General features: G+C 39.2%; 2 protein-coding genes across 2 annotated transcripts; one reads left to right on the forward strand and one right to left on the reverse strand.

Annotated features, from left to right (window-relative positions):
- LOC140943866 (contactin-3-like) lies at positions 1 to 15777 on the forward strand. Its single transcript, XM_073392984.1, has 8 exons — positions 1 to 249; positions 3567 to 3893; positions 9443 to 9724; positions 10309 to 10611; positions 11582 to 11842; positions 12941 to 13210; positions 14052 to 14327; positions 15124 to 15777. Exons 1-8 carry the CDS (start codon positions 201 to 203, stop codon positions 15261 to 15263), a joined length of 1908 nt encoding a protein of 635 aa, XP_073249085.1. The 5' UTR covers positions 1 to 200; the 3' UTR covers positions 15264 to 15777.
- LOC140943867 (inactive tyrosine-protein kinase 7-like) lies at positions 15774 to 24812 on the reverse strand. The gene is made up of 8 exons (XM_073392985.1): positions 24540 to 24812; positions 20254 to 20313; positions 20087 to 20170; positions 19906 to 19995; positions 19593 to 19673; positions 18645 to 18833; positions 17820 to 18223; positions 15774 to 17320 (listed from the first exon to the last, which is right to left on the reverse strand). Exons 1-8 carry the CDS (start codon positions 24616 to 24618, stop codon positions 16763 to 16765), a joined length of 1545 nt encoding a protein of 514 aa, XP_073249086.1. The 5' UTR covers positions 24619 to 24812; the 3' UTR covers positions 15774 to 16762.

The following is a 24812-nucleotide window of genomic DNA, read 5'->3' on the forward strand; positions in this document are numbered from 1 at the left end:
CACAGACTGAAGTTGTCCAGTGTCGTAGTGAATTGGTGCACGAAACACTACTTCGCCGATCCTCTGTCGAACAGTGAATCTGAGTACATCTTTTCATTGCAACAAACAGGTTATTTTAAAAGAGAACTACAATATATCACATCTTTCGGTAAAGCAACGTCGGATATACTGCTCCTATGTGACTGTTTATTCCACACTTCATGGCTAAAAGATCGCATATGGCTTGCTTTATTAGACTTTCCTTCCTAGGTAAGTGACAAAGGGAATTAATCCAGCCTTTATCGGTTACATAAAAGCAAGGACTTGCTCTGTAGAATACTTTGGTTAATATACAAAACACAACACTACTGAAGGAAACTGATTATATTCACCGAACCGAATTTTTTTTATATATTGTCTTTAAAAACCAGTTTCCTCTTTTTATAATCTCCTTCTCTAGCTTTAACACTCCCAATAATTCTAGGGTAATTATACAGCTAGAACACAGTTTATACTAGCAAAAAACTAAACCGTTTACTGTAATATGTTCATTCAAAAGGAAGTTGCTGACGTTTACTGATACATGTTGATGCTTGTAGATGAAATTTTGTCTACTTAGCAGTCATTCTGCTGCAAAATGTACTTCTTGCCTGTGTGTTTTTGAACTAAATCCTAAAGTCAAAAGGAAAGGGAGAGTGAAAATGTGCAATTCACATTTTTCCTTCCTTCTTAGCCTCAGGGTTGTCAATGAATGGTGTCTGAACGCACTTCACCGTTTAGTGTCACAGCGCCCCAAGAGAAAAACGCGAAGATTTTTCTTTTGAATACTTCTTTTTTTTTTTCGACTTAACAAGCAACCTTTTTCAGGGCACAAATATTCCTTTCAGAATCGTTTGGATATCAATCGCTCGCCGCTAAATCACTTTACCTTTAAACAATACTGTGTGCACTAAACGAGTCTGAACAAGTTATCGCCTGTAATATCCGGTTCTTAAGGCGCAGACAAGTCCCTTCACTGAGCTTATTCAGCCATTTGTACCAAATATCGTCTCATACATCTTTAGATACAAGGCAACCAAAATTGTGTGAAACCCATCACATTTGGTTGCAGTGTATGTAAAATTTTCCAAACTCGTTTACCGCTAAAAAAATCAACCTTAATCTATTTTCTTTGTGGGCTTAGGCTATTTTCACTTTGTATGAAACTTCCAGTTAAGAAGTGAGGTATTATAAACGTTTGTGTCTACGGATGAAACGGGTTTTTGGGGAGATCGATGAACATTCTTATAAATTAATCCTTACCTCTCGCGCGATACAAACGCATATTTGTGTGCTGTTTTGTTTCAAACGCACGCAGGAAATTAATAGAGATTGTCGTGCTCCAAAGCCCACCACTAGTGCACTATCGTTTTGGGAAATCTTAATGTACCCACTTCGCAAGGATCGAATTAAGTGAAAAGTCGATGACAATTGCAAAGACGAGTTACAAGTAGCTTTTCTAAAGAAGGATTATAGATGTCATAGATTTTTCAGTGCTCTTGGGGAATGTTTTCTTTTAGATTGTTGATAGTAAGCCTTATGAACGCAGTGGTTCGAGTTTCCGGCCATTTTGAAGGCCTCCAAAATTTGTTTTTTGACCTAAATTGCAAACACACGAACAAAGGCGGATTGCCTTATACCATCGTGGAGGAGAAATCATTTCTTTTTCTGGCGGTTTTATTCTTTATTCAATGTGTTAAACATAACGAGAGTTTACTAAAGAAAAAAGCGATGCCGACTGATCTGACAAGACATTGGCTACTGTTAAGTGCCGAAAGAGCCTGGAGCGAGCACTACAGCTTTCGTAAGAACTGAAAGAAACTGACTAATATCACTGCAATTCGAAACACAATCATTACGATTATCAGCTAAATTAAAATACAAAACCCTATCAACTCCTTTGAAAAAAAGCAAGTGTTTTCCCTTGGCAAGTCATTGCTTTTTTTCTAATACACCCTGGCCATAACAAATGAATCCGATTTCATAGTCTGGGAACTGCAGATTACATTATTGCTCTGGGAATTTCTCCAAGTATGGAAAGTGCGCAAAAAATGAATACACTAACTCTTAGTGGCGACTAGAAAAATAAAAAGAAACATATCATCATCAAATATTTTACAAGCTAGAAATAGAAGCAAAATTGACTTATTTAAAATGACCTGCATGCTGGCTTATTGGCTTATTAAAAGACGTCAAACTGCTAGACAGGGTATATGGCTTTTTTAACATCAGAGACTTTCGAGTTCAACGTAAACATGGTCAGGCTAAGAATGTTGATTCTTGAGTCTTCTATAGCTAGTCTGTCCATGAAAATAACTCTATCCAGTACGAAACGTATTGAAGCGAGCGTGATGTAGGATAAACTTGCGATACGCAGAGGCGTATCACGTTGACCGACGTCGTGGCACAGTATGCAGGGGTATGCTTCGAAAGGCGGATGCAGAACTTCAGATAAGGGGGGGTACCGCTCATCCAGATCCTGAGATAAGGGGGGCACCCAGTCTCAGAAAAATTTTTCCGGCCCTTTGGGCCTCAGTTTGGTCTAAAAATAGGGGGAGGCCGGGCCCCTCGGGCCCCTCCCCTGCATCGGCCACTGCTTCTTATGTTATTTTTATAAGTAAGTCAACGAGGTGTGATAAATAAACGTTAAAAAATATTTATCCACTGAATATAACTTAACTACAGTTGTGTTTTCAAAAAAACATTCCAGAAGTGGGATTATACCGAAACTGGTCATATGATTTGTTGTTTGGAAGTTGGCGTGGGGAAGGGGGGGGGAGGGCGGGGGGGGGCGGAGGGCTTGCTGCATTAAAGGAAGATCCAAGAGGGTTCATACAAAAATGTAAAACAAAATTTAGAATCAGTCGAGCTGTCGCAGAAAACGTTTTATTTTAGGCATCGCAGAGCTAAGAGCCATAAGGGCTCTTCGCACAGCTTATCCCGGTTCACGTATAATGGAAGGTTTTTTCGCAAGCCAAGAGAAGACCAGAAACGAATCTGCCATAAAGAATCCTTCCGCACTACAAATCTGATTTTTTGAGGGTTGCCTCGCAATGGGGAGCATATACTAGCCGGCGACAGTGCATTAAATAAACCCTCTTTAGTTTTTGCGCCTTACTATTTTTGCGCATTATAACTGGGACTACCTGCGATAATGTTAATTTCTGGTAATTGACGATAATTGGATAAAAATCTAGACCCTAAATTGTATTTCTGTTCATACTGTGTAATGCGGGATTATCATCGCATCACAACTGTTTAAGGCTTGCGCAGCACTAACTTTCTACTCAGTAGGTTTGTCAGCTCCAAAACTATTGTAGTCTCCCAGACGTTCTTAGATCTTATTAGGGTCCTTCGCCACGAACGTGCAAGGATTACGTGACGAGCCAAAAGAACCTCTGGATGGAAGGCTACTCCAACACTCTGGAATTTGCTGTAAGTTCAATAAGCTGGCAGCACCTACGATTGGAAAAATTCTTTATCTTGCAAGAAATCGAAACATTTTTCACTTCTTTGCTTGACAACTCTTTTTTGCTGTTCTCTCTTAGTTTCTTCGCTTACGGTATCAGCAGCAAGTTTAACGTTTCTCCGTCATCCAACTTCACAAACAGTCCAAGCAGGAAGCCATGTTGTTTTCAGATGCTCAGTGCTTTTAACATACAGGAAAATCAGTTATGAATGGCAACACAATAACCAGACTATAAGGACAGAAAAACAGGCTAGATTCACCATTCGGAATGACGGTTCCCTAAGGATCGCTAACACACATTTGGACGACTCAGGGAGTTACCAGTGTATTGCGATGGTCAGAGCTAAAAGAAGTGGTATTATACGCAGAAAGGCGAGAAGTCGCATTGCAAAACTGACTGTTGAGGGTAAGTTAAATACTGTAATTTTCGTAACAAATAACAAGAAATTTTATGGCAGCTTCTGACTTCATAGAGCGCTTTTAACGCTCTATAAAGCCCCCAAAATAGCGGATGTGACGTCATGTGTTAAAACACGTGACGTCACTTCCGCCATATTGGTGTCCCAATACAATGAAACGGCGGCCATCTTAGTGTCACTTGATCCAGTCCTGTGGGATTTGAAACTTTTTCTTATGTAAAACTTTTCCAGTTTCGTTTCAATGAACTCGCACAGCTGCTGAGCGCTCTGAATTTTGGCAAGGTCGTCTTTTTAGCAGTCCAAGAGTAGCAGTACTCAAGTTTTCAAAGGTCTGCGTCCTCGAAATGTCTTGTCCGCATACGACAAGCATACTTTCTTACTTTCCATTCTCCAGCCCCCCCCCCCCATATTACGCTGTGTTTGCCCACCCCCCCCCCCAAAATAAATGGGTTTCAACTATTGTTTCCAAATGCTCCTGGGAGTACTGCTTATTTCCAAGAGCATTCGAAGGTGCAGTCAAACCTCGATATAACGAATCTCCATTTAACGAAGTCCTCGGACGAACGATTGTCTTTACCCCAGTAATATTAAAATATATGAAAAACGATATAACGAAAACTTCTTATGGCCAACAAATTTTGCCTGTCCCTTGGCCCCTCGTTATTTCGAGGTTCCTTAAAGAAGGGCGCACCGAGTGTTTCATGGGCGATTCAAAAATAGTCAATTTAAAAAGTAAAAAGAAAAAGCACGTGTGCAGAATTGTTCATAAAGAGGCTTTCATTTGAAGGCGTTGGAAGCTTTTAGGGTGTTGATAAAGTGACAGGATTGCTCATTTCTTGGGGATCTTGAAAACTTCACAATTTCTTGGGCTTATCCTTTTTTAGTCCTGAACATTGCAACGTTGGTTATAAAAATCATAACATATTTCCTGAGTTCGGTTCGATGAAAAGAATTATATCCTTTAAGGTACGGGGGCTATTTGCGATTGAGATTAACATAGACTTCACATATCATATCGAGGGTTAGCGTTCAACTTAGCATCTTGTTGGTCCGCGAGGATGTGTAAGCTAAAGAAGTTCATTTGTGAACATTACTTAAAATCTGCTCAATTTTCGATGTGGTCCCAGCACTGACTGACAAATCTAAATAAAGCAAGGGTAACCCCATATGATATGAAGATTTTCCAAGAACTCCATTATGTGGCAGGCAAGTTGCGTATATACATGTTTGCCCGGGTAACTAATGACCTAAGTTTGAGTCTCTAACTCTGTCAAATCCAAACTGTCAGAAAACGGAAGACTCTTTTCTGAAAAGGTAACGGTGTTTAAAAGACGCCAGATATAGATCTAGATCCTTTTTCATGCCTAAATAGTGTAGTTAATAGATGTAATATAAAGAAGCTTTTAAAGGAAAGGCGATCACTGATGACGTACAAGTTAATCAAAGATTACGGTTTAAAGTTTAAATTAAAAAAATGATTACTGATCGGGAAGGAAGTCATTATAATGCAGTTTTTTCATTTCTGAGCGCAATAAAATTCACACTGTGAACATAAGACCAGAGCACTTTGTCAAAATTTTATTTTGATGTAATTACGACGTGCTAAATGCTGCGAGAGTGCTCATTTTGACTGGTCCTTGAAATGACAGAAGATTTCGTCCAAATATTTCCTCTAATTTAAGGCGGTACAAATATTGAGTTTTATTTTTATACTGACAAAGAACCACTCAAACTTTCTTAAAAGAATGTCTAGAATGTCTTTTGATGAGATTATTAAAACTCTCAATTTTCTGTTCATAAGTAAAACACCTTCATTTGAACTGGAAAAAAAGCCACCGTATTTTTGGCGGAAAACTTCCTCAAAGTAATTGTTTTCGAAACCGAATTAAAGAGTTAAACTCCATTGTTTTTTAGAGTCTTATATAATTTTTGTGAAAATAAAAATGAATTTCCCACAACGAGGCATTGTTTAACCCAACAAGGTTACTTTAACGGTATTCTCACTCGAATTTTAATAGTTTATTATTACACGGTGGCTACCATTGTTGCTACTCGATGTTATCGATAGAACACTAACAAATAAAGCTTTTTAAGACCTTAAAGAGAAACTGAATTCCCAAAGATGCTTAACTAGCGGTTTAAGCAGGCCCAAAGTCGATTTTCGACTTCGGAATTTCCTGTTTTGATTTTTTTTTTTTTTTTTTTTCATGGAATCTTTACGTAAAAGTTCAAAGCCGTTTAAACTTTAATCTTATTCAAGATTTAAAATATCTATCGCTAAAAGAAGATTGTCCATAACCTCATAAACACGGCTGGAAATATTGATAGGAACCAGGCCAGAGTCTTTCTTGGTGTGTGGCTCGAAAGATCAGTCTTTTTCATCGGATGAGCCGTTCAGACAAAAACATGAAAATTGATCAATGATTGACTGAGTCTTTCGTTTTCTTAAAAAACAACCGTTCTTAAAGGGCATGTAAACCCAAAAATACAAGTTTATCCCCTAATATGTAAAAAAGTATTCTAAAAACGATTTTGCTATTATTTTCTGCCAATTCGATGCCCCTAAGGCGAAAACACGGCTTTTTCTACTACAGATTAACTTCCGGTTGACAATATGAAATTACCTGTGACGTAACGAGTGGAACCAGTCTATTGCGCAACTTGATTATCACTATTGCGGCTCGATCGAGCGATAAGTGAGAGTTCGGATAGTTCAGAGCAGAATTCATCCGACGAAAGTGATTTTTACGACGTAAATTTATATGACAGCGATGTAGTTGAAACTTCAGAACCTTCTGAAGACACAGATCCGCGTCCCTATCGTTATGAGCCTCGCAGAGTTCAACGAGATGATGGACAACAACAACAACAACAAAGCCGTGAGGACGAAACCGAAAGTCAGACGGATCGTCTTGGCAACACAGACTGGTAATTTTTTTTCTGTGACTTAAATTTTATTGCTTATACCTTTTGCCTTTATTTTGCAGTAATTTTATCATGAGACTAGGATGAAATCGAGCCATTATGAAAGAGGTCCTTACTTTTTTTATTGTAATTTAGGTGTGGAATGTGTCAGACGATGCCTTCAGTACCCGAAAACGTATGTTGTCATGAAATAGGGCAAATATGGCAAAAAATTGAAGAGCAAACGGGGGTCCAAATGTCCTGTATAACAGAACATCCGGGATTTCAGTCTACTTGCTTGGATGTGAGGGTCCTTGAAACGGCGTATTACGCATAAAGGCAACAACATGGCACAGACAGTCATAGAGGGCACGAGTATGTTTACTAGTTCTGAAATTTTCACTATATACATAAAAAAATTATGAACAGTTTAAATATGACTGCATATTCGTAGTTATATATTTATTTCAACATTTTTCCTCTCGTTCGTGTCTAGAAAATTTCGCTACATCGCTTATCGCCAACTTTTGCGATGGTGTTGGGGTTATCTTGGCAGAAAGAGTGGCGCTCCCTTCTGTGCAGTAAACAAAATACGCCAAAGATTTCCTGCGGATTTTGGCACCTCCTACATTGGTTTACAGCCACCAAACCTGCAATAATTAACCTATATTTTAACGAATAAGAAGTGAAAACCATCAGCGAAAAATAAGAAAAAAAAGCAATCAAACAAAGTGCGATATCTCTTCAAAAACATAACCAGTGTACGGCGGTAAGTTACTTTGACGGACTCCCCTCATATTCTTCAAGGTCGACCTCGGCTTCCTCAAGAGACAAATCAGTCGGTTGAACATAATCGAAATCTTTGTCATCGTCCACGCTGCGTCCTCCTAGACTTTTAACAGGGCTGCATTCTGGTGTACTAGTGCTTAAAGGAGCTGTAACTATAAGGTCGCACTGCACTTGAAAATCTTCTCTCAAGGGTTCTAATTGTGTGCCTGCTGGATAGAGATTCTACATTAGATAATCGGTTAGGGGGCAAGAAAAAAGCGAGGTAAGATTATGTCTAAGCGTAACCTACCTTAACCTATAGACGTTTCGTGCAGAATATCACATTGAACTGCTACCTCTTTAAACCTGGGCGATGTCACATCTTCAGAGCAAGCACTTGTTTCAGTGTCGACGGGCATAGACTCAGAAGCTGACGTGACGGCGTTCGCAGCGACGGAGGCACGTTTGTTACCGGCCAATATCTGTGAAAAAAGGTTGAATATACTTGAGGAAGGGGGAACGGTTAATACTGACCTAACGAAAAAAATCCTTCTTAATTATTACATTGGCGTACTTACCCTAGAAACTGATAACTTGTGTACAGCTCTACTTGTTCGTGACCTTTTGCCAGGAGTCTGACTCGCAGTCGCCGGTATTTCTTTTTCTTCGCTCTCCATAGTCCGCTAATTTACGCGCTTTGGGCAATACTTCGGGTCTCTGGGACTGAATTGCGGGCACCGAATCGCGTTTCAAATTGCTTCTTTTATCTTTGAGTCCCATTTTTACCATCCCAGAATCCTCGAAACATTCGTGTGCAAAATGAGCGCCACAGATTATGGAGTGTTCCGTAGGTTGTAAGAAGTCTGCACATTTAATCCACTGGCGCCGAATTCTTTCTTCTTTTGGAGAAAAATGAGTAAAATGCCCTGTTTTGTTCGAGTTATTACGCAAGATCCAACGACACACCGCTTTACCATTGTCAAACCAAAAAATTATTCTTGTAGGAAACTAGACAACACACGTGTTCGTAAAGGTCCCAAAGATATTTTTGACTTCCGATGGGCAGAGGTTCCACTCGTGACGTCACAACAAAGATGGCGGAATCAAAATGGCGGACGAAGTGAACTTTCAGAGGTGATTTCTCGGGTCAAAATGCGCTTGTATCGAAAAAAAGATAGAAGATTTATGAAGTACTTTCGGTATACATCCTACTCATATCAAACAAAATTGTAGCATTTTTGGGTTTACATGCCCTTTAAGGACTAAGCGTTAATGCTCACTGACCGAGGGTGGGCCGGGGGGGGGACGTCTTCATTAAATTTCATATTGCAAAGCATTAGCTAGTCTTAGGCAATAGATATTCCTTGCTTTTGATGGTATTTGCACCCCCCCGGCCACCCACTCCTCGTCCGTGCCTTTTTGACCAGATTTTCTATTTTTTTTTTTATATAATGTTCTTCAGAAAGGGAAAAAATCAAAACAAGAGGGGCAGCTACGATAATCTTATTTTCAAAATAGAATTTGAATAAAAATTTTAATGAATATCGCACTTACAATAATGAAGTAGGGTTTTAATGGGAGATATCCGATGGAATGATGTGTTATAGCGCACCAGAACAATACCTTAAGATCACACTTAAAAATATTGTAAGGCCGGATAAGTACACATTTAATAACATATTAGAGTGAAAGTTTAATACTGGCTGCTGCTTATCTTTGGCTATGGTGAGAAAAATTGAAAGTAGTCTCCACTCTCGATTATTAATCAAAAAATGATCATCCCTCTTTCATTCTTCGTCATATCATTTTTTTTGCCACCATCTACCATTCGAGGGACAGCATATAACTTTATATTTTAATTTAGGTATGTGCAGCGAGGCTACAATAACGACTCGACCAGCCCACGGTAAGAAGTTTGCCATCGGAACGATATTATCTTTACGCTGTCGCTGCCCTAGTTCGAGTCCAGGAACCACAAGATGGATTAAAAACGGCGTCACAGTCAGCGCAACCAGTGGGCGAATCACGGTTGACCAGAGAAAATTGAATATTAACAGTACCAGCTTCGCTGACAGCGGAAATTACACTTGCTATGTGACTGTCGCTGAACTTGGCACAGCAAAATCAGAAACAGTCGAAATTTGGGGTAAGAAGGCATACATGCTTAGTACTTACATATAGTTAGTGTGACAGTAGGAAAGGGTTGTTTTCTCGTGTTCTTAAAGTTAGACGGCGCTTCAGCCTTTAGCAAGCTCTCCATATAAGGGGATATCGTGGTTGTCGCGCTCTGGCGCACGTGAAGGGAGGCGCGTTCTCGCGCGCCTCGCTTCGCCCACCCTTTGAAATGGACAGCTTTCTGGGAGGCTTAACGTGATTTTATCAGAGCAATTATGTATAATAGTACATCTATTCTCGAGGTTTGCACTGCTAGTTGAACAAAAAAAGGACACATTACAATTCTATGGTTTTAATCACCCTACATGCATGCTAGTACCTTAGAAATACGGACAACCATATGCAGGAAACAGCAATGAATCAAACGACTAAGCAAAACAACCAACTGCAACTGAGGACGACATGCCTGCACAATGCTACCTGCAGCCAACTGCCAAAGGACTATATCAGTGACAACGTTAACACTAGCATCGTTAGACGAAAAAAAGAGTCACATAATTATTGTCATTCTTGGACATTACATCATGTTAAATGTTTTTGTGTCCCTTTCTGCAGTGGGCGCAACACCTCGAATAACAGTTCCCCCGCCCACCAGTTTGGAAGTTTCAAAAGGGCAAACTGTTCGTTTGAATTGCCTAGCAACGGGTATACCACCTCCTTTAACGTATTGGTACTACGCTGGTCTCGAGTGGTCTGAACACGTCAAGAATTCTATCAAAAATGATTCAAAATACACCATCTATGTCAACGGGACGCTCATTTTGAGGGATCTTCAAGCTGAGGATATTGGTTTCTACGAATGTGGTGCTAGAAATGTTATAGGAACAACATCTAGAAAAACAAAGATTTTTGTTCCAAGTAAGTTGTAGATTAAAATTAGCGGTGGCTGTTTTTGTAGTCTCTTAAGGTTGATTTCCACTGTCGCGTAATTTATCTGTCCGAACGCACGTCATTTTAGGTGCGTAAATAAAATAGAGGAAATGTATGGAAGATCACACGTAAACGTAAAAGTTGAACCTCGTTCAACTTTTACGTTTAACCGGGGCCTTTCATACATCAAAATTGCCTCTATTTTATTCACGGGCGTAAAATTTACATGCGTTCGCACGGAAAAATTACGCGACAGTAGAAGTCAACCCTTAAGCAGTTGGTATCCCCCTACCAAGGTTTCAACACAAAATATCACTAACAATACAGTGAACACCAGCGAATGACCTACTGTTTTGAAGTCTGGTAAAATAGGTTCTTGTATTGTGGGGTACTTATTCGCAAGTTAGGCTACGTAGGTTCTTAATTAGCTTCTTAATTTCTAAGAAGGAGATAATAGATTGTTGATCACCAGAAAAATACATTAACTTTGCCCTGGTCTTAAATATCCAGTATTTATTCGCAAATGTATTATAATTGTAACCCTAACAAAAATGATTACAGAATTTACGTCCAGTTTAGTATAGTATGTTCTTGTTATATTTAAATTACTAATCTCAAAGTTACACTCCTTGGTTAAATTATTTATCACGATTTAACTGTAACCCGCTTATACCAACCCGCTTGATCTTGCTTGACTAAACAGGTTCTTGTATTTTGGGGTATTAAAGTGGCAAATTTCTACCAGGAGGTTCTCAATCCGCTAGTTTCTTATTTGCGCTTGTTTACTGTGTTACAATATTTTTCAGCCTTTATCTATTTTTTTTGTTGTTTGTTGGCATCTTTCTCCACACTAAGGTCATCTAAAATTTTTGGTACTCCTTCCGCTCAGTCAGTATAATGCCAAAAAAATCGTACAAAACATTTTATTATTATTATTTTTTCTTGATTGTTCTTACAGTCAATTTTATAACAACACCGAGAAACACGACGGCAGCCGTAGGCAAATCGACTGTGCTACGATGTAATGCCACAGGCCTCCCAACATCCGAGATCAGCTGGGGAAGAGAGCGTGGAAAATTAGATAAGAAGAGATTCAGACAGCTTGCAAATGGAAATCTCCATATAAGAGACATAAAAATGACGGATGCTGGGCAGTATTTTTGCATTGCAACTAACATTCATGATTTAAAGGAAGTCAAAGTGACTCTTCGGGTGATAGGTAAAAGATTCGTATGTACAACCGTCTTTCGTAAATTAATGACAAGTTTCGCTTTATGTAAGAGAAAATCCATGACAGTCTCGAATCCTGGATTCCACACCGTGGAATCTGGATTCCAGGTACTGGATTTGAGATTCTTTCTCAATGAAAGTTGCAGTCCGGATTCAAATCGTTAGAAGGATTCCGGATTTCTTGAGCTGTACTCCGCATTCCAAAGCCCCGGATTGCCGATTCTACAACTCAAATTTCCCGGATTACGAATTCCACAGCAGAAATTTCCCGGATTCTGGAATCCGGATTTCTGTATGTTGGACGGCAAGTCGCTTGAAAGGGTTATGTCACCTCTGTTGCTATCTTTTTATCACGTGTCTTCGTGTCAGTGGAATTTCAAAACTAATGGTACAGTGTAATGAGGGTCATTGAGGCATTGAAACTGTTTCCTGTCGTCTGTTGCTACAGATGGCAGGGATAGACATGGATTAAAACTTGGCGAGTTTTGTCAAGTTTTAAATGCTATGCCTTCAAATAAAGTTAATCACCACAAATAAGTTGTGGTTAGTGCTCCCTGAGGAAATTTGTTTGATATCCCCTTCATATCTCTGCAAGAGCATTTTATGTATCGGTGAATGCACTAAGTAACGACTTCAGCACAGGACCGACCTAAAATAGCAATATCTTCGTGTTCCACCCACCCCTCCCCAAAGCCAACATTGTGCCCTAAGTGAGACGTGAGTGTTAATGTTGACTTAGGGGAGGGGTAGGTGAACAGTTTCCCAGAAACCTACATTGATCCGATGCTCCTATTGCCCTTTGATATTTATAAACAGATTCCGTAAACCCTCTAATAAGCACCCCCCCCTTCCCACCCTTTTCAAGGAAAGAGTGTTATAAGGCCCCTCTCTCTCTTAAGCTCCCTCTGTCCTCCCCCTTTATTCTTAAGTGAAAGACTGTATTAATTTTTTCATTACGACTGCACCACTTCACGCGGGATGATCCAGCATGATTTATTCACGTGCTGTCATTTACGTGTGTCCTTAGAGTATTTCGTGATTTCTGAACCGATTAAAACGATTAGCGATATATTTTCTTTCCTTGCAGAAAGTGACGTCATAAAAATAAACCCTTCCCATAAGCGCACTGTAGACGCATTCCTGGGCGCACGCCGAAAAATCACGTGCGATTTCCATGGCAGCCCGCCAATCACAGTCACGTGGACAAAGAAAGGCACAGATGAACTGCGGAGAGTGGAGCAGAATGGGAATTCATTGGTGATAAAGAGGGTCGCACTTTCAGATGCTGGCCAGTATATCTGTAATGGGTCGAACGCTTTTAGCTCACAGGCCACTTATGTTAACGTGTCTGTTTATGGTAAGTGAAGTGAATAGCCTGCGAGCAAGCTCTCCTATTTCGCCGGCGCACGTTCTCGCGAGACTCACTTCGCTCGCCAAAATAGGAGAGCTTGCTGGCAGGCTATGAAGTGAAAAGCGTAGGTATCAATAATAGACCAATTCCTATATATTAAAATTTATACTTGGCTGCAAGGCTTGGGGGAATAAAACAAAAGAAAAATTAATCATCTTGAGGCTCAGCAATGAATAATACATTTCTTTTGGTTTATTCCTCCAAGCCTCGGAGCCAAGTATGAATTTTAATATATCCAAAATGGTCCATTAATTTAGCTTTTCCTGAGCACAAAACAAAGGGGCGATGGAAGATGATCGAGCCCATTATAGTTGGGAGAGGAGACTCGGATATGAACGCCGCAAACATCCAAAATTAACCGAGCAACGGTGCTGCAGGTTAAACTGTAACTGAAGAATTTAATGTGACGTTTTTTATTGGTAAGAAATTTCAAAATGATAGGAACGTTGTGCACGCTCAGGTCCAAAAAAGTTAACCAAAACATATAAGAGAGAAATTCTAAAGGGATTCATAACTATTGTACTTTATTTACTGTGAGCCAATTATATTATATCTGTGCGCACTCAGGGCCAGAATAGATCACTGGATATGAAATGATTCACTAAATTAATATTTAGTGTTAGTCAGTTGCCAATGAAAATAGTTATGTTTAAATTATTTAATTGCTGCAACTAAAGAATCTGGAGAGGTGTCGTGAAGATCTTTAGAAAACATGATCATAAACAGAGCTGCGAACAGAGGGTACTTGAATATTGAAAGCATCACCACATGAATGTGTTCTCAACAGATCCGTTAAGGTTCCTGATAGAGCCAAGAAACCAGACCGCTTTCATTAATGAATCTGTCTGGTTCCACTGTGCTGCCACAGGAAGCCCAAAACCTAAAATTAAGTGGCTTAAGGCTGACCAAGGAGGCCGACCCTTGAACGAAGAGAAATACAGAGCGTACGCTAATGGATCTCTACGTATCAAGGATGTACAATACAGTGACATGGGGCGATATTTTTGTCTTGTGGCGACTCGTACTGATTTGAGACAAAGGACAGTGCATCTCGAAGTAAAAGGTAGAGTCATCTGTTCGATCAATTGAGGTTTCCGGGTAACCGACCACCTACCCCTCCTCTAAGTCACAATTTTGCTCTATTTGCATTGAGAACGAAGTGCCAATGTTGACTTAGGGGAACTTAGGGGAGGGGTTGGTGCGAGTCAGTTACCTTGAAACCTCAACTGATCTATTTTTTCAGCTGTTCGCTGCCACGCTCACCCGAATTCAACTTTTTATCGCTCAGAATAGAAAGTAGAAGTCGTTACGTAACGCTTCCATGGTAGCAAAGTTTCTGGATCTCAAGAAACCGTGGTCCTTTAAATATGACAAAAAAATGGGGAAAATTGACATGTATGGCTTTTCAGTACATGATTTCACTCAGGAACAAAACGATAGCCGATCGTTCGACAAAGCAAATGGTCGTCTCTTTCAAGAAAGATCGATAAGATCCAGACATTTTGTTACCATGGTAACGTGACGTCACACTTTTTCTGCCTATTAGTCGTCAAATTCTAACTGTCAGTTGATATAAAGTAGGTTTATTACCTTCTTATTGGTCTGCATGAGATCCAGAGAATTATTTGATAGCAAACCCTCTAACAAACTAGTATTTAAAGTAGAGTGTCTGCTGGGAAAAAGAATGAAGAAAGCAGCGATTGCACCGAACATCTCTTTGATCTTTTGTTGTATATTGTTCACTGTCTTGCAAGAACTACCGCCTTTTTTCAAAGCCATAGACATGTGTAACTTATTTTTACTACACTTCAAAGCTATTTCGCTAACGGAGTTTTTATCCAATTTGCTTTTATCTTCAGGACAAGAAGACAAAACAAGACAAAATCCTTCGGGGCCAGATTTGGAAGCTTCCTCAAATTCTGCCAACAAACTCATTTTTAGCCGGACTTTCGTGACGTTATGTACATTAACATTTATAAGAACAATTTTATGTTCTTGAATATCACGCTGCACTGCTTATCGCTCGGAGAATTTGTCTGTTTGAGAAGATTCGCAACTCTCGTGGGACCCTTAATATTAAATTGTTCTCTTAATCAGATACGTAGTAGCGTCTGTATATAAGTGCATGCGTTCAACAGAAAAAGTGGGAGTAGGCTTTGCCTTAATTCGTGTTTTGTTAAATGCAAGTTTTCCACTTAATATAGGTGTCCATTTAATGCCAGTGCCCTGTCAATACAGATGCTGATATCGACTTCATATGGTGTCCACTTAATGCAGGTGCGGTTCACTTAATATGGAAACTGACAGATACCCAGTTAATACAATTGTTCACTTACTATAGGATCCAATTCATTAAAACGGTGTCGACTTAATATGGGATCCACTTGATACAAGTGTCTACTTAATGTTGTACATTATCTACTAAAATCAGTGGAAAATTGTGGCCCAAGATTTACCAAGTGGTGCGAATGTATTGAATGGATTATAAAATAGGACAATAAAACCGGGTATTTTGAAACCAATTTATTTCACGCTACCTTGCTGCTGATACATTTGTATAATATCGCATTATTCTTTTGTGGAACTGTCAAAGCTTGCAGCGATTAAGTTAACAAAATAAATACATTAGATAATTGTTACATACACAAACTGTTTAGACAGGAAAAACTGAGGCGCCCATATAGGTACTCAAACAAAAGGACCATTGACTATAAATGCGTTATCACTTTTGCCTAGTATACTCCTAGCTATACTCCTTAGCACAAAAGCAGCCAAACAACAACTAAGAAATTTCTATCATGTTTTAAACAGCCATAAAAAGACTAGTGCAACACGTGACAAGTAGTACTAGAATTGTCCTCATCGAAGTGTATTTTTTGTTGCTGTTGTTGTTGTTGTTGTTGTTGTTTGTTTTTTTTCACTCAGAAACCTGGAAAACAAAGCCAGTTACACACCTTGAAAGATGGCTCTGAAATTTAAATGATCAATAGTCTTCGTAGCTGACGGTTTCGTTGAACAAGCGCGGACTATGCCTCATTCAAGACACAAAATTGCGAATTCAAACTATAATTAAAGGAATCTAATCTTCCATTTCTTACGTGAAAGGCTGTGGAAGAAATAATTTCTTTCTCAGCCTTTTTTGTGTCGTCACTCAACGTTCCTCCCAATAGACCCAATAGGATTTTTTTTCTAACTCTGTGGGTTTGCATTGTGAGTTCTCATTGGCTACTGGGCGTCGGCCGATACCTAGCAGTCGAGCAAACAGTCAGTTCCCGCAATTCACTTAATGCACTTTGGTAAGGAACGTTTTGTGACGACAAAAAAAGGCTGTGTAGGCAAGCATTAAGTTCAAGCTAAGCAAATATATTGCTTAAAAAATGCGTAGCCAATTGCATTAAAAGCTTCTCGGATCTGAGGGATATCTAAAGGTTTTGCTCAGCTTCAGTGGAAGTGATCATTCCTGATCGACCAAAGTCGCATTCCCTTAAAAAACGGACATCATAGGTGAGTGTCCATTCCAGCGCTGTTAAGTACAACTACTAGCTCCGAGAAAGTCGGTCGTTCGAGCGGGTTTGCCTCCCAGCATTTCTGTACAGCTTTCGACACACTAGCAGGACAGTTATCAGGGTTGGTAAGGCGAAGGCCATATCGGGCGCATTTCAAGACTTCGTCGTTTGACAAATCATTATACGGCATCTTACCGGAAGAGTAAATCTCCCATACTAGAACACCGTATGACCAGACATCACTCTTTTCAGAGAAATTGTTATCAAAAATCGCCTCAGGAGGCATCCATCGGAGGGGTACCTTAACGTTATTGAGGCTGTGGTACTCGGCACTGTACACGTCTGAACTGAGCTTCAGGAAGCTTATCTTTACTTGACGGTCTTCTGCGACCAAGCAGTTTCTCGCCGCGAGATCCTTGTGGACAAAGTTCTGCGAGCTGAGATAAGTCATCCCGGAAGCGACTTGTTCGCAGATGGCGAGTTTCTGATTTAAGTTCAGTGTGGTTTGATTATTATTCTGACATGCCAGTAATAACTGCTTTAGGTCACCCTGATAGAGAAACAGAAACCCAAGAGATAAATTAGTTGAATAATAATATTCGCCCCTCTAGTTCAGTTGTTTTCCAGAAAATAGTTCTTTAGTGAGAACCTTGACATCACAAAACACTATCTAAACGAAGACTAGGGATCTCTCATGCCAAACAGCAAAAGACGAAAACAAAAACAAACAAACCGGAATCAACTCGAATATATATTAAGAAACAGAAGAAATCAATTAATACGCAGGGGAGAAATTAGATCTTTTAGCTTTTAGGTTCTTGCCTTATTCGTCAAACTTCAATGCTCTTTTAAGCATTATTTTTCAACTCTGTGCGTCTGCGCTTTCTCAGGCTTCTTCGAGTCGTACAATACACAGTCAGTTCCCGCCAAAACACTTAGTGCGCATGCGGCCAGCATTGCGAAATTGACGTCAGAGGGGCAAACGTGCACACGGAGAGAGTCTGTTTCCCTTTGGATCAGTTAGTAAGCGTTAACTAAAAAATACATACCTTATTCACTGATTCAAATATCAGGTAAATGGGCTCAACCTCGTTGCAGAAGCCAAGTAGCGTGACAACATTTTTATGCTGCAATCCACGTAACGCATTCATTTCGTAAGTGAACTCTTCACGCGCTTTCTCGTCATCACTAAGCAACGACTTGACAACAACCGTGGTTTTATCTTCACAATCACGAATGCCAGTAGCCAGCACCAGGTAGGCTCGACCATAGGCACCGTTACCCAGGATCTTAATTAATTCCAGATCGTGCCTGGGAAACTTCATATTGTCATAGTCAGTGTGAGAAGTCAAAGACCGGCCGTTCTGCTTTTCCTTCATAACCATGTTAGTGCCGTCCACAACATGGCCGTTTGCAACTTGTTCTTCAACGTCTCCAGTAAAAGCGGCGTTGACTATGATAAAGAAGAAAAAATGCATAAGAAACAAAGTTTAAAGCCAGTATGAAAGCCATGTTATTTGTTGTTGCATGTATAAGATATCCAAATTAACCTCGTGTACTCGTTCGATTAGTAAAGAGGGAAGGCTCATCAAATACTGATAACCCAGCGAAGTCAGCAAACGCTGCACTTTTCTGTTGTCTTTTCTGTTTTCCAGAATTAGGCATACGTACTTTAGTTTACGAAAGATACTTTCATACTCAACTATCGTCGAGGTAGCTGTTGGAGGTACAAGCCCTTGACAACGATTTTCAAAAAAACCTTCAATGACCGTGAAAAACAATCGACGGTGACGTCATCACGTTGCTATGACAAAGTCAAATGTCAATATAACACTGGTGGAAATAAAATGTAAAAGAAAGAGAAAATCCTTTACCATTTGCAGACGCAGGTGAAACAGACACTTTCTTCACCTCTGATTTCTTTGATGGACACTTCGATCGTCGCCATTCGACATAGAAGCTCAGCCCGGCGACAAGAAGAAGATAACCCGATGAAACCCCAACAGCAATGCCAACAGTACGCCACAGGTCTCGGCTAGAGGCTTCATCAACTGTCGGCGAATCTACAGACAACGAGATTAAAAAAAGAGCTTTGTCGCGTGATCATCTTGGCCAGGATTGACTGGCTCGTTATAAATATGTTAAAGTGAATTGATTTTTTCTTTTCATTCGGAACATTTAAATAGTTCTACAAATACAAAATAAGGCATGGATGATTAAAATTAGGAGGACTTATGAAGACATGTTGCTAACGGTTTGAAAACAATTTAGCCTGTCAATTCATTATCACCACCATGACCGTCATGATCATTATTATTATAATCATACTCCTGATTAAACAGATCGGACTCCCGCTACGCGGTCGTCCGATTTTGTTAATCACTCGTATGATTACAGACCGAATTGGACTCCACTCAGTCCTGTTACCATTACTTATTATTATTATTATCATTATTATTCGAACCTCTTGGTAGCAACGTTAAATTACGACGTTTGGAAGACAAGTCTGTTGACCGTGAAACTGTGATTTTGCCCTATGCGTTAACGTTGAGTTTTAAGCAGTGAGTAATTGACAAACCAGACAAAAAATAGAATAAGCTTTCGTGGCACAGTCAGTGGAGAAAAAGTAAAATCCTGTCGTCAGAATGCCCTAGAAAATCCCCCTGCTTATCCATGACCTTGAATTGTGGCCTTGCGGTTTAAAAAAATTCAACTTTAATTGCAGGAGCTGTATCGTTATTTTTGGTCGTGGTTGAGCTGTTTGCATGTTTAAGGATAAAAAAGAAGCTGCATAAGATCCCAGCATTGTGTTAAAAACTCACCAGTACCGTTGACCGCTGTATTATTCGAATTTTGAGGAAAAGCAGGTGACGAAGTCCCTATGACGACACTTGATTGCGAAGCTACAAGACAAAAAAGATAAAAAGGACGAATGTTATGTTTGAAAGATAGGAAGGAAGCTCAGATGGATGCAGAATAAACTTTCAGGCTCTATAGAAAACATAAAAATTTGCTCATTTCCGCACATTGTCTGACACGAAAGTGCAGGAAAATCGCTTCCCACGCGTCGCGCGCGTCTTATCGCGAGTCGACTTTCTGGCGCTCATACCATGAGGAAAGCAAAAAACTACTTACCGGTAACACTGCTAATGCCTACTCCTGGCGGTGTATTTGAGGGTTGAGGTACACTTGTTGTGCTCAGTATGGGGGACGTTGATTGTGAAGCTGTAAGTAAAATGATAGAAGGTACAATGTTAGTAAAGGGATTACTTTAGAACCACATCGAAAATGCAATGATGTTGCATCCTTTGCTTACCTGCGAGGCCTGAGGCACTTGGCGAAATAGCATAATTGCTGGACACAGTTGTCGAGCGAAGAACTACCCTTGAAGTACTTGATACTGCAAGCGGTGAAGAAAATAATGCAGTATTAGAAACTAGGAACACATCAAAAATTCTGATGATGTCTTCATCCGTCGCTCACCTGCGGCACTTGATGAAGTAGCATTACTACTATTTGACGGGGAGGCAGCTGCACTTGAAGCTAAAGAAAAATACAGAGTTAGAAACGTGCTAGTGATTACTTATCTTATATCTTCTCGGCATTGTCAGAATCGTCTTGATATTTACCGTTGCTTTGGAGAAGGAAACACGTAAAATATACAGCATAATACAGGAGAGTCGGCATTTTGAAGACTGTGGAATTTCAAAAACTTTTTAAAAAAATCAATTAAAACCTCCAAGTAGGAAAGAATCACTGCGACGCAGACAAACTTGTCTCTAAAATGAACTATAATGACAAACCAACAAAGAAAATTTCCTGAACCAAAACCTGTATATTAACCTAGATGTATCAGGGTGACGGCAGGCTAGTCACTTCAGAAACTCGCATTAAAATGACGAGAAAATTTAAAGGGAATGACAATTATTTGGTATTTATTGGGGTCATCATTATTTACTTCCTTACCCTTAAGAAAAGTGAAATTTCAGTGGGTAAAAAGACCCAAACAATCCAGATATCACCGTAACCCTAAATTCTGACCGAGACTGCAGCACGTGAATGGAGCGTGTGAGATGATAACGTGATGAAGGTCTCACACTTTATTTTACTAGACTGATCTTTAGCTTTTCAGGAACATATTTCATTATTTTACTGTTATAATTCCATTTTCAGTAATTAAATTAAAAAAGAAAGGAATTTACAGGTACAAGCGGATCTGCCACAAATAGCTGACGGCTAATTTAGGCGCTAGGAACAGGTAAAGCTTTCAAGCTTTACCCTTAAAAGGGTTATTATTTACATGTCCCCTGTTCTAATTATATGAATTCAAGGAAAAATGAGAAAAATGTAGATGGTAACAATTGAACACAGATGATTACTGCATTAATTTGACAGGATTAGTTAATGGAAGTAGAAGGCGAGGATTCAGACAATTTGTTTAGAAGAATAAAAGAATAGTCACATTACACTGACATTACGGATGTTACGTTAATTTGATGTTGAATGCAAGCTTTTTATTTAATCAGGGCGCTCGCCAATATCACCATTTAGTGCTTACCAAACAATGTATGTTGAAATCTTAAAACTGGGAATGACCATGGTTAAAACTGTATTATTTTCTTTAATTTTGCGACAATACCCCCTCGGCCTTTTCCTACTCAAGAATTAATGTTTCTGTTTCCACATAGAGGATCCGTCAACCTATCAAAAAACAGTTTATAAATATATCGTCTTTAAACCCCATCTTGAAAGGATGTTTTTTGTGTGTTGAGAGAATTCAACCAATCATAAGCGTTTAAAAACAACAGCCATAGAACAGTTTACAATTCCACATGTTCCCGTATAGGATTTCTCCTTATATAGATTAAGAAGATATTTTGTTACCACTGTAGTTAGTGGGGAAACTAGAGATTAAAAGTGAAGTTTTCGTAAATTTGGCTTTTTAAAACAATCAGAAGTATGCTACAGTCAATAGTAAAGATCGCACCTTTTTACAATCCGACATGTTGGCGGGCCGTTTGTGTGATCCTGTTAATCAGGAAAAATACTTAAAAGGCATTTTCTTTTCGACAGACATATTTAGAAAAAGCCGGTCATTCGAAAGGAGACCTTCAACCTAACACTGCCCTCGCGTGACGGAGAATGCAGAAATATACACCGAAATATACACACACCATGTGATATACGGAACGCAGAATGCCTGAAATCTAACCATGCACGCTGCACTGACGTGATGTTGGTCTTCCGATCTCTAATTGCCACGCGTGATCGAGGGTAGTGAATGTGGTTAGGAACATGTGATCACTGCCTATGGCATGATTTTGTAAAGTTTGTTCGTGTCCGAATACTGGGAAAGACGTGAAACAATGATTAATGTACAGCAAACCTTATGAAAAGGCCTATTTGAGTGAACTGAGCTTGAAGTCCTGTCAGATCACTGTGAAATGTGCCGTGCAAAACAAAGTGGCTTGACATTTAAGCTCAGAATTGAGAAATTATTTGGTCAATTTCTTGACAGTCTGACAAGATACATTCTTCAAAGTCAAGAGAGAATGTGTCTCTATCCTGCCAAAATACACCTTTACCATGTGGTACATACAATGCAAAAGTTGCTCCACAGGTACCCCAAGCTCACGCGTGAGAATCGCTGTTGCGTAACAAAATTGTTTGGTATAACGACGTATCCAGAAATCGCTGGAATCGCCCTCAAACGGCCAAAGATGCTATGAACAAACCATAAATAAAAAGGGAGACAAGGTAAGAAGTTCGGATGTATTTTAAATGTTATTAAATAACGATCATCGTCAAGTCCCCATACCAACCCTTATTAGAAGTTCTGTTACCAATGGTTACGCAATGATTCTCACACGTTTGGGGTACCTGTAGCTACTCGCTCACCAGACGTGATGCTATGCTGGTCTCCCGATCTCGCGTGATAGACAGTAGCATCACGTGACATAATGTGATAGTTGCTCATAACATTACGTAACAAGGTTTGTATGCGTATGGAATGCAAAACCGTAGACATTCAGTAATTTGACAGATCACTGCAAAATATGCCATGCAAAACAAAGAAACTTGGCCTTTCACTTAAAATGCATTTGTTTTACACTCCTGAACAGTTTTAGAGCACTCGTAGCAATGAAAATCAGTTGCCAAAGCGATGTAACTGAAAGGACTTTCAATTTAAGGACTTTAAATCGATTTCTTTTTCTAGGATCGAACTAAAAGACGAAAACGATTATGAAAAGTCAGATGAATAAGCTTGCTACTCTGATCTGCTGATGTACTTGAGGTCTAAGTGTCCGATAAGTGGTTTACTGTGCGATTTATGAAAGTCAGTTTGATCCACTTTCAGACGGTGTATAATCGAATTTTTCTGTTTCTGTTAGCGTAAAAACGTACCAAATTCAGCCGCCGAAAACGTAATATTCTCAATTTATACTAATCATTAATCATACAGACAGTATGATCAGAAAGACAATTATTAATCTTTGTTGATTGTTCATCTTTTTTTCAATTCTGAACTAATTCTTATTGGATTTATTTACTACCCCAATCACGGGACAAAAATTACTTTTGACCACTTGATTGACTTAAAAGATGTGACAAAGTCGGAATGCAACATGTACAGGCATCAAAGCATTAAAAGCTATCACTGAAGATGCTAGAAAGGGTCTAATGTTTAGCACGTCAAAGATATAATACCTTTGATGCACATCAAAGGTACCTTTGCACAACCCTAAATCATATTAGTAACAACTTAACTATATCTTTCAGGCGACATAAAAGTACTCTTTAAGACATATTTGTAACATTTGTGCATTTCACGTTGTTACGTAACGTAATTGATCAAGAATTCTAAATTTATAAGGGTGATGAATTAAACTCTTAAATTTTGATTTCCGCTCACTTTTTTCGTACTAGACACGTCTGTCATTTTCAAACAAAATAGCAAGGAAAAAAGCGAAAACAAAAAGAGGAAAAGAAACTGAGAAAGATGATATCGAAATATCATAAAAATGCGTGAATTTCTGTGGTATGTTCTAATTACATAATAATCAATCACACAGAGGTAACAGATGTAAAATTGAAACTTTTTAAGTTATCGTTTATTGGTATACCTATCCTATTTTTCCATCTCCTTGTTTCTTGTTTTTTTTTTGGCCAGATATAAAAGATATGAAATTCTTATAGATTATTCAGCGCTCTAGGCATCTAAAATATGCATCTTACGACGTAGCTTGCATGCAAAAAAAGAAACGTGGAAAGCAACTTAAGTTTCAGAAAACTGATGTATCAAAAACTGATTTTCTTGTAAGTATGGAAAAGTTTACCACATCGATTTGAACGTAAATGAAACTCAAACTCGACGTTTTCTTGGAGCCAAGAAAAATAAAAATCGTCAGTTTTTTGTTTCTTTGGGTGAGAAATTGAGGGGTGAAATTATACCTCAGTTTTCAACAAAAGTAGCCAATTTAATGACTTCTTTGCGGTGATGAACTCGTGTGTTCGAAAAGGGAAAAATAAGAAGGCTGTTTTACAAAACGTTTTCTACACTCTCCTCATTCCTAAAGACAATTATGAAGACTTTTGATATAGTGCTAGCTTTTCAGTCTGTAAAGAAAGATCTAATTGAAACCTATTAAGAAAAGCGGATTTCACGTGGTGAATGTTTATTTTTCACTGCTTAAGAAAATAAAACTTGTAACTTAAGTTTGACGCGGGGCACTGTTGGACGGGAGGACTTTAAACGGATGTAAACTTACCTAAAAAGGTGAAACATAGCCAACTCCCAATGAAGAAAGACCGAAGAGGATGTCTCTTTAACTGAAAGCGCTGTTCCATGTTGTCTTGAAGAGAAATAAACTCTCTATCTACACAGAAATCGACTCAGGTTGAAAGCTACTGGTTCTTTTTAGGTCTTTGGTGCAACAACAACGGTTGTCAACGCAGGTATGGATGCGATAAAATCTCGTCCCTGGAATATATCTTAAAAATGCAACGTGAGCTCCATAGTGCAATGGACTATGGATTTTTAG

The sequence above is a fragment of the Porites lutea genome, chromosome 7 (assembly GCF_958299795.1).
Source record: "Porites lutea chromosome 7, jaPorLute2.1, whole genome shotgun sequence".
Lineage (NCBI taxonomy): Eukaryota > Metazoa > Cnidaria > Anthozoa > Scleractinia > Poritidae > Porites > Porites lutea.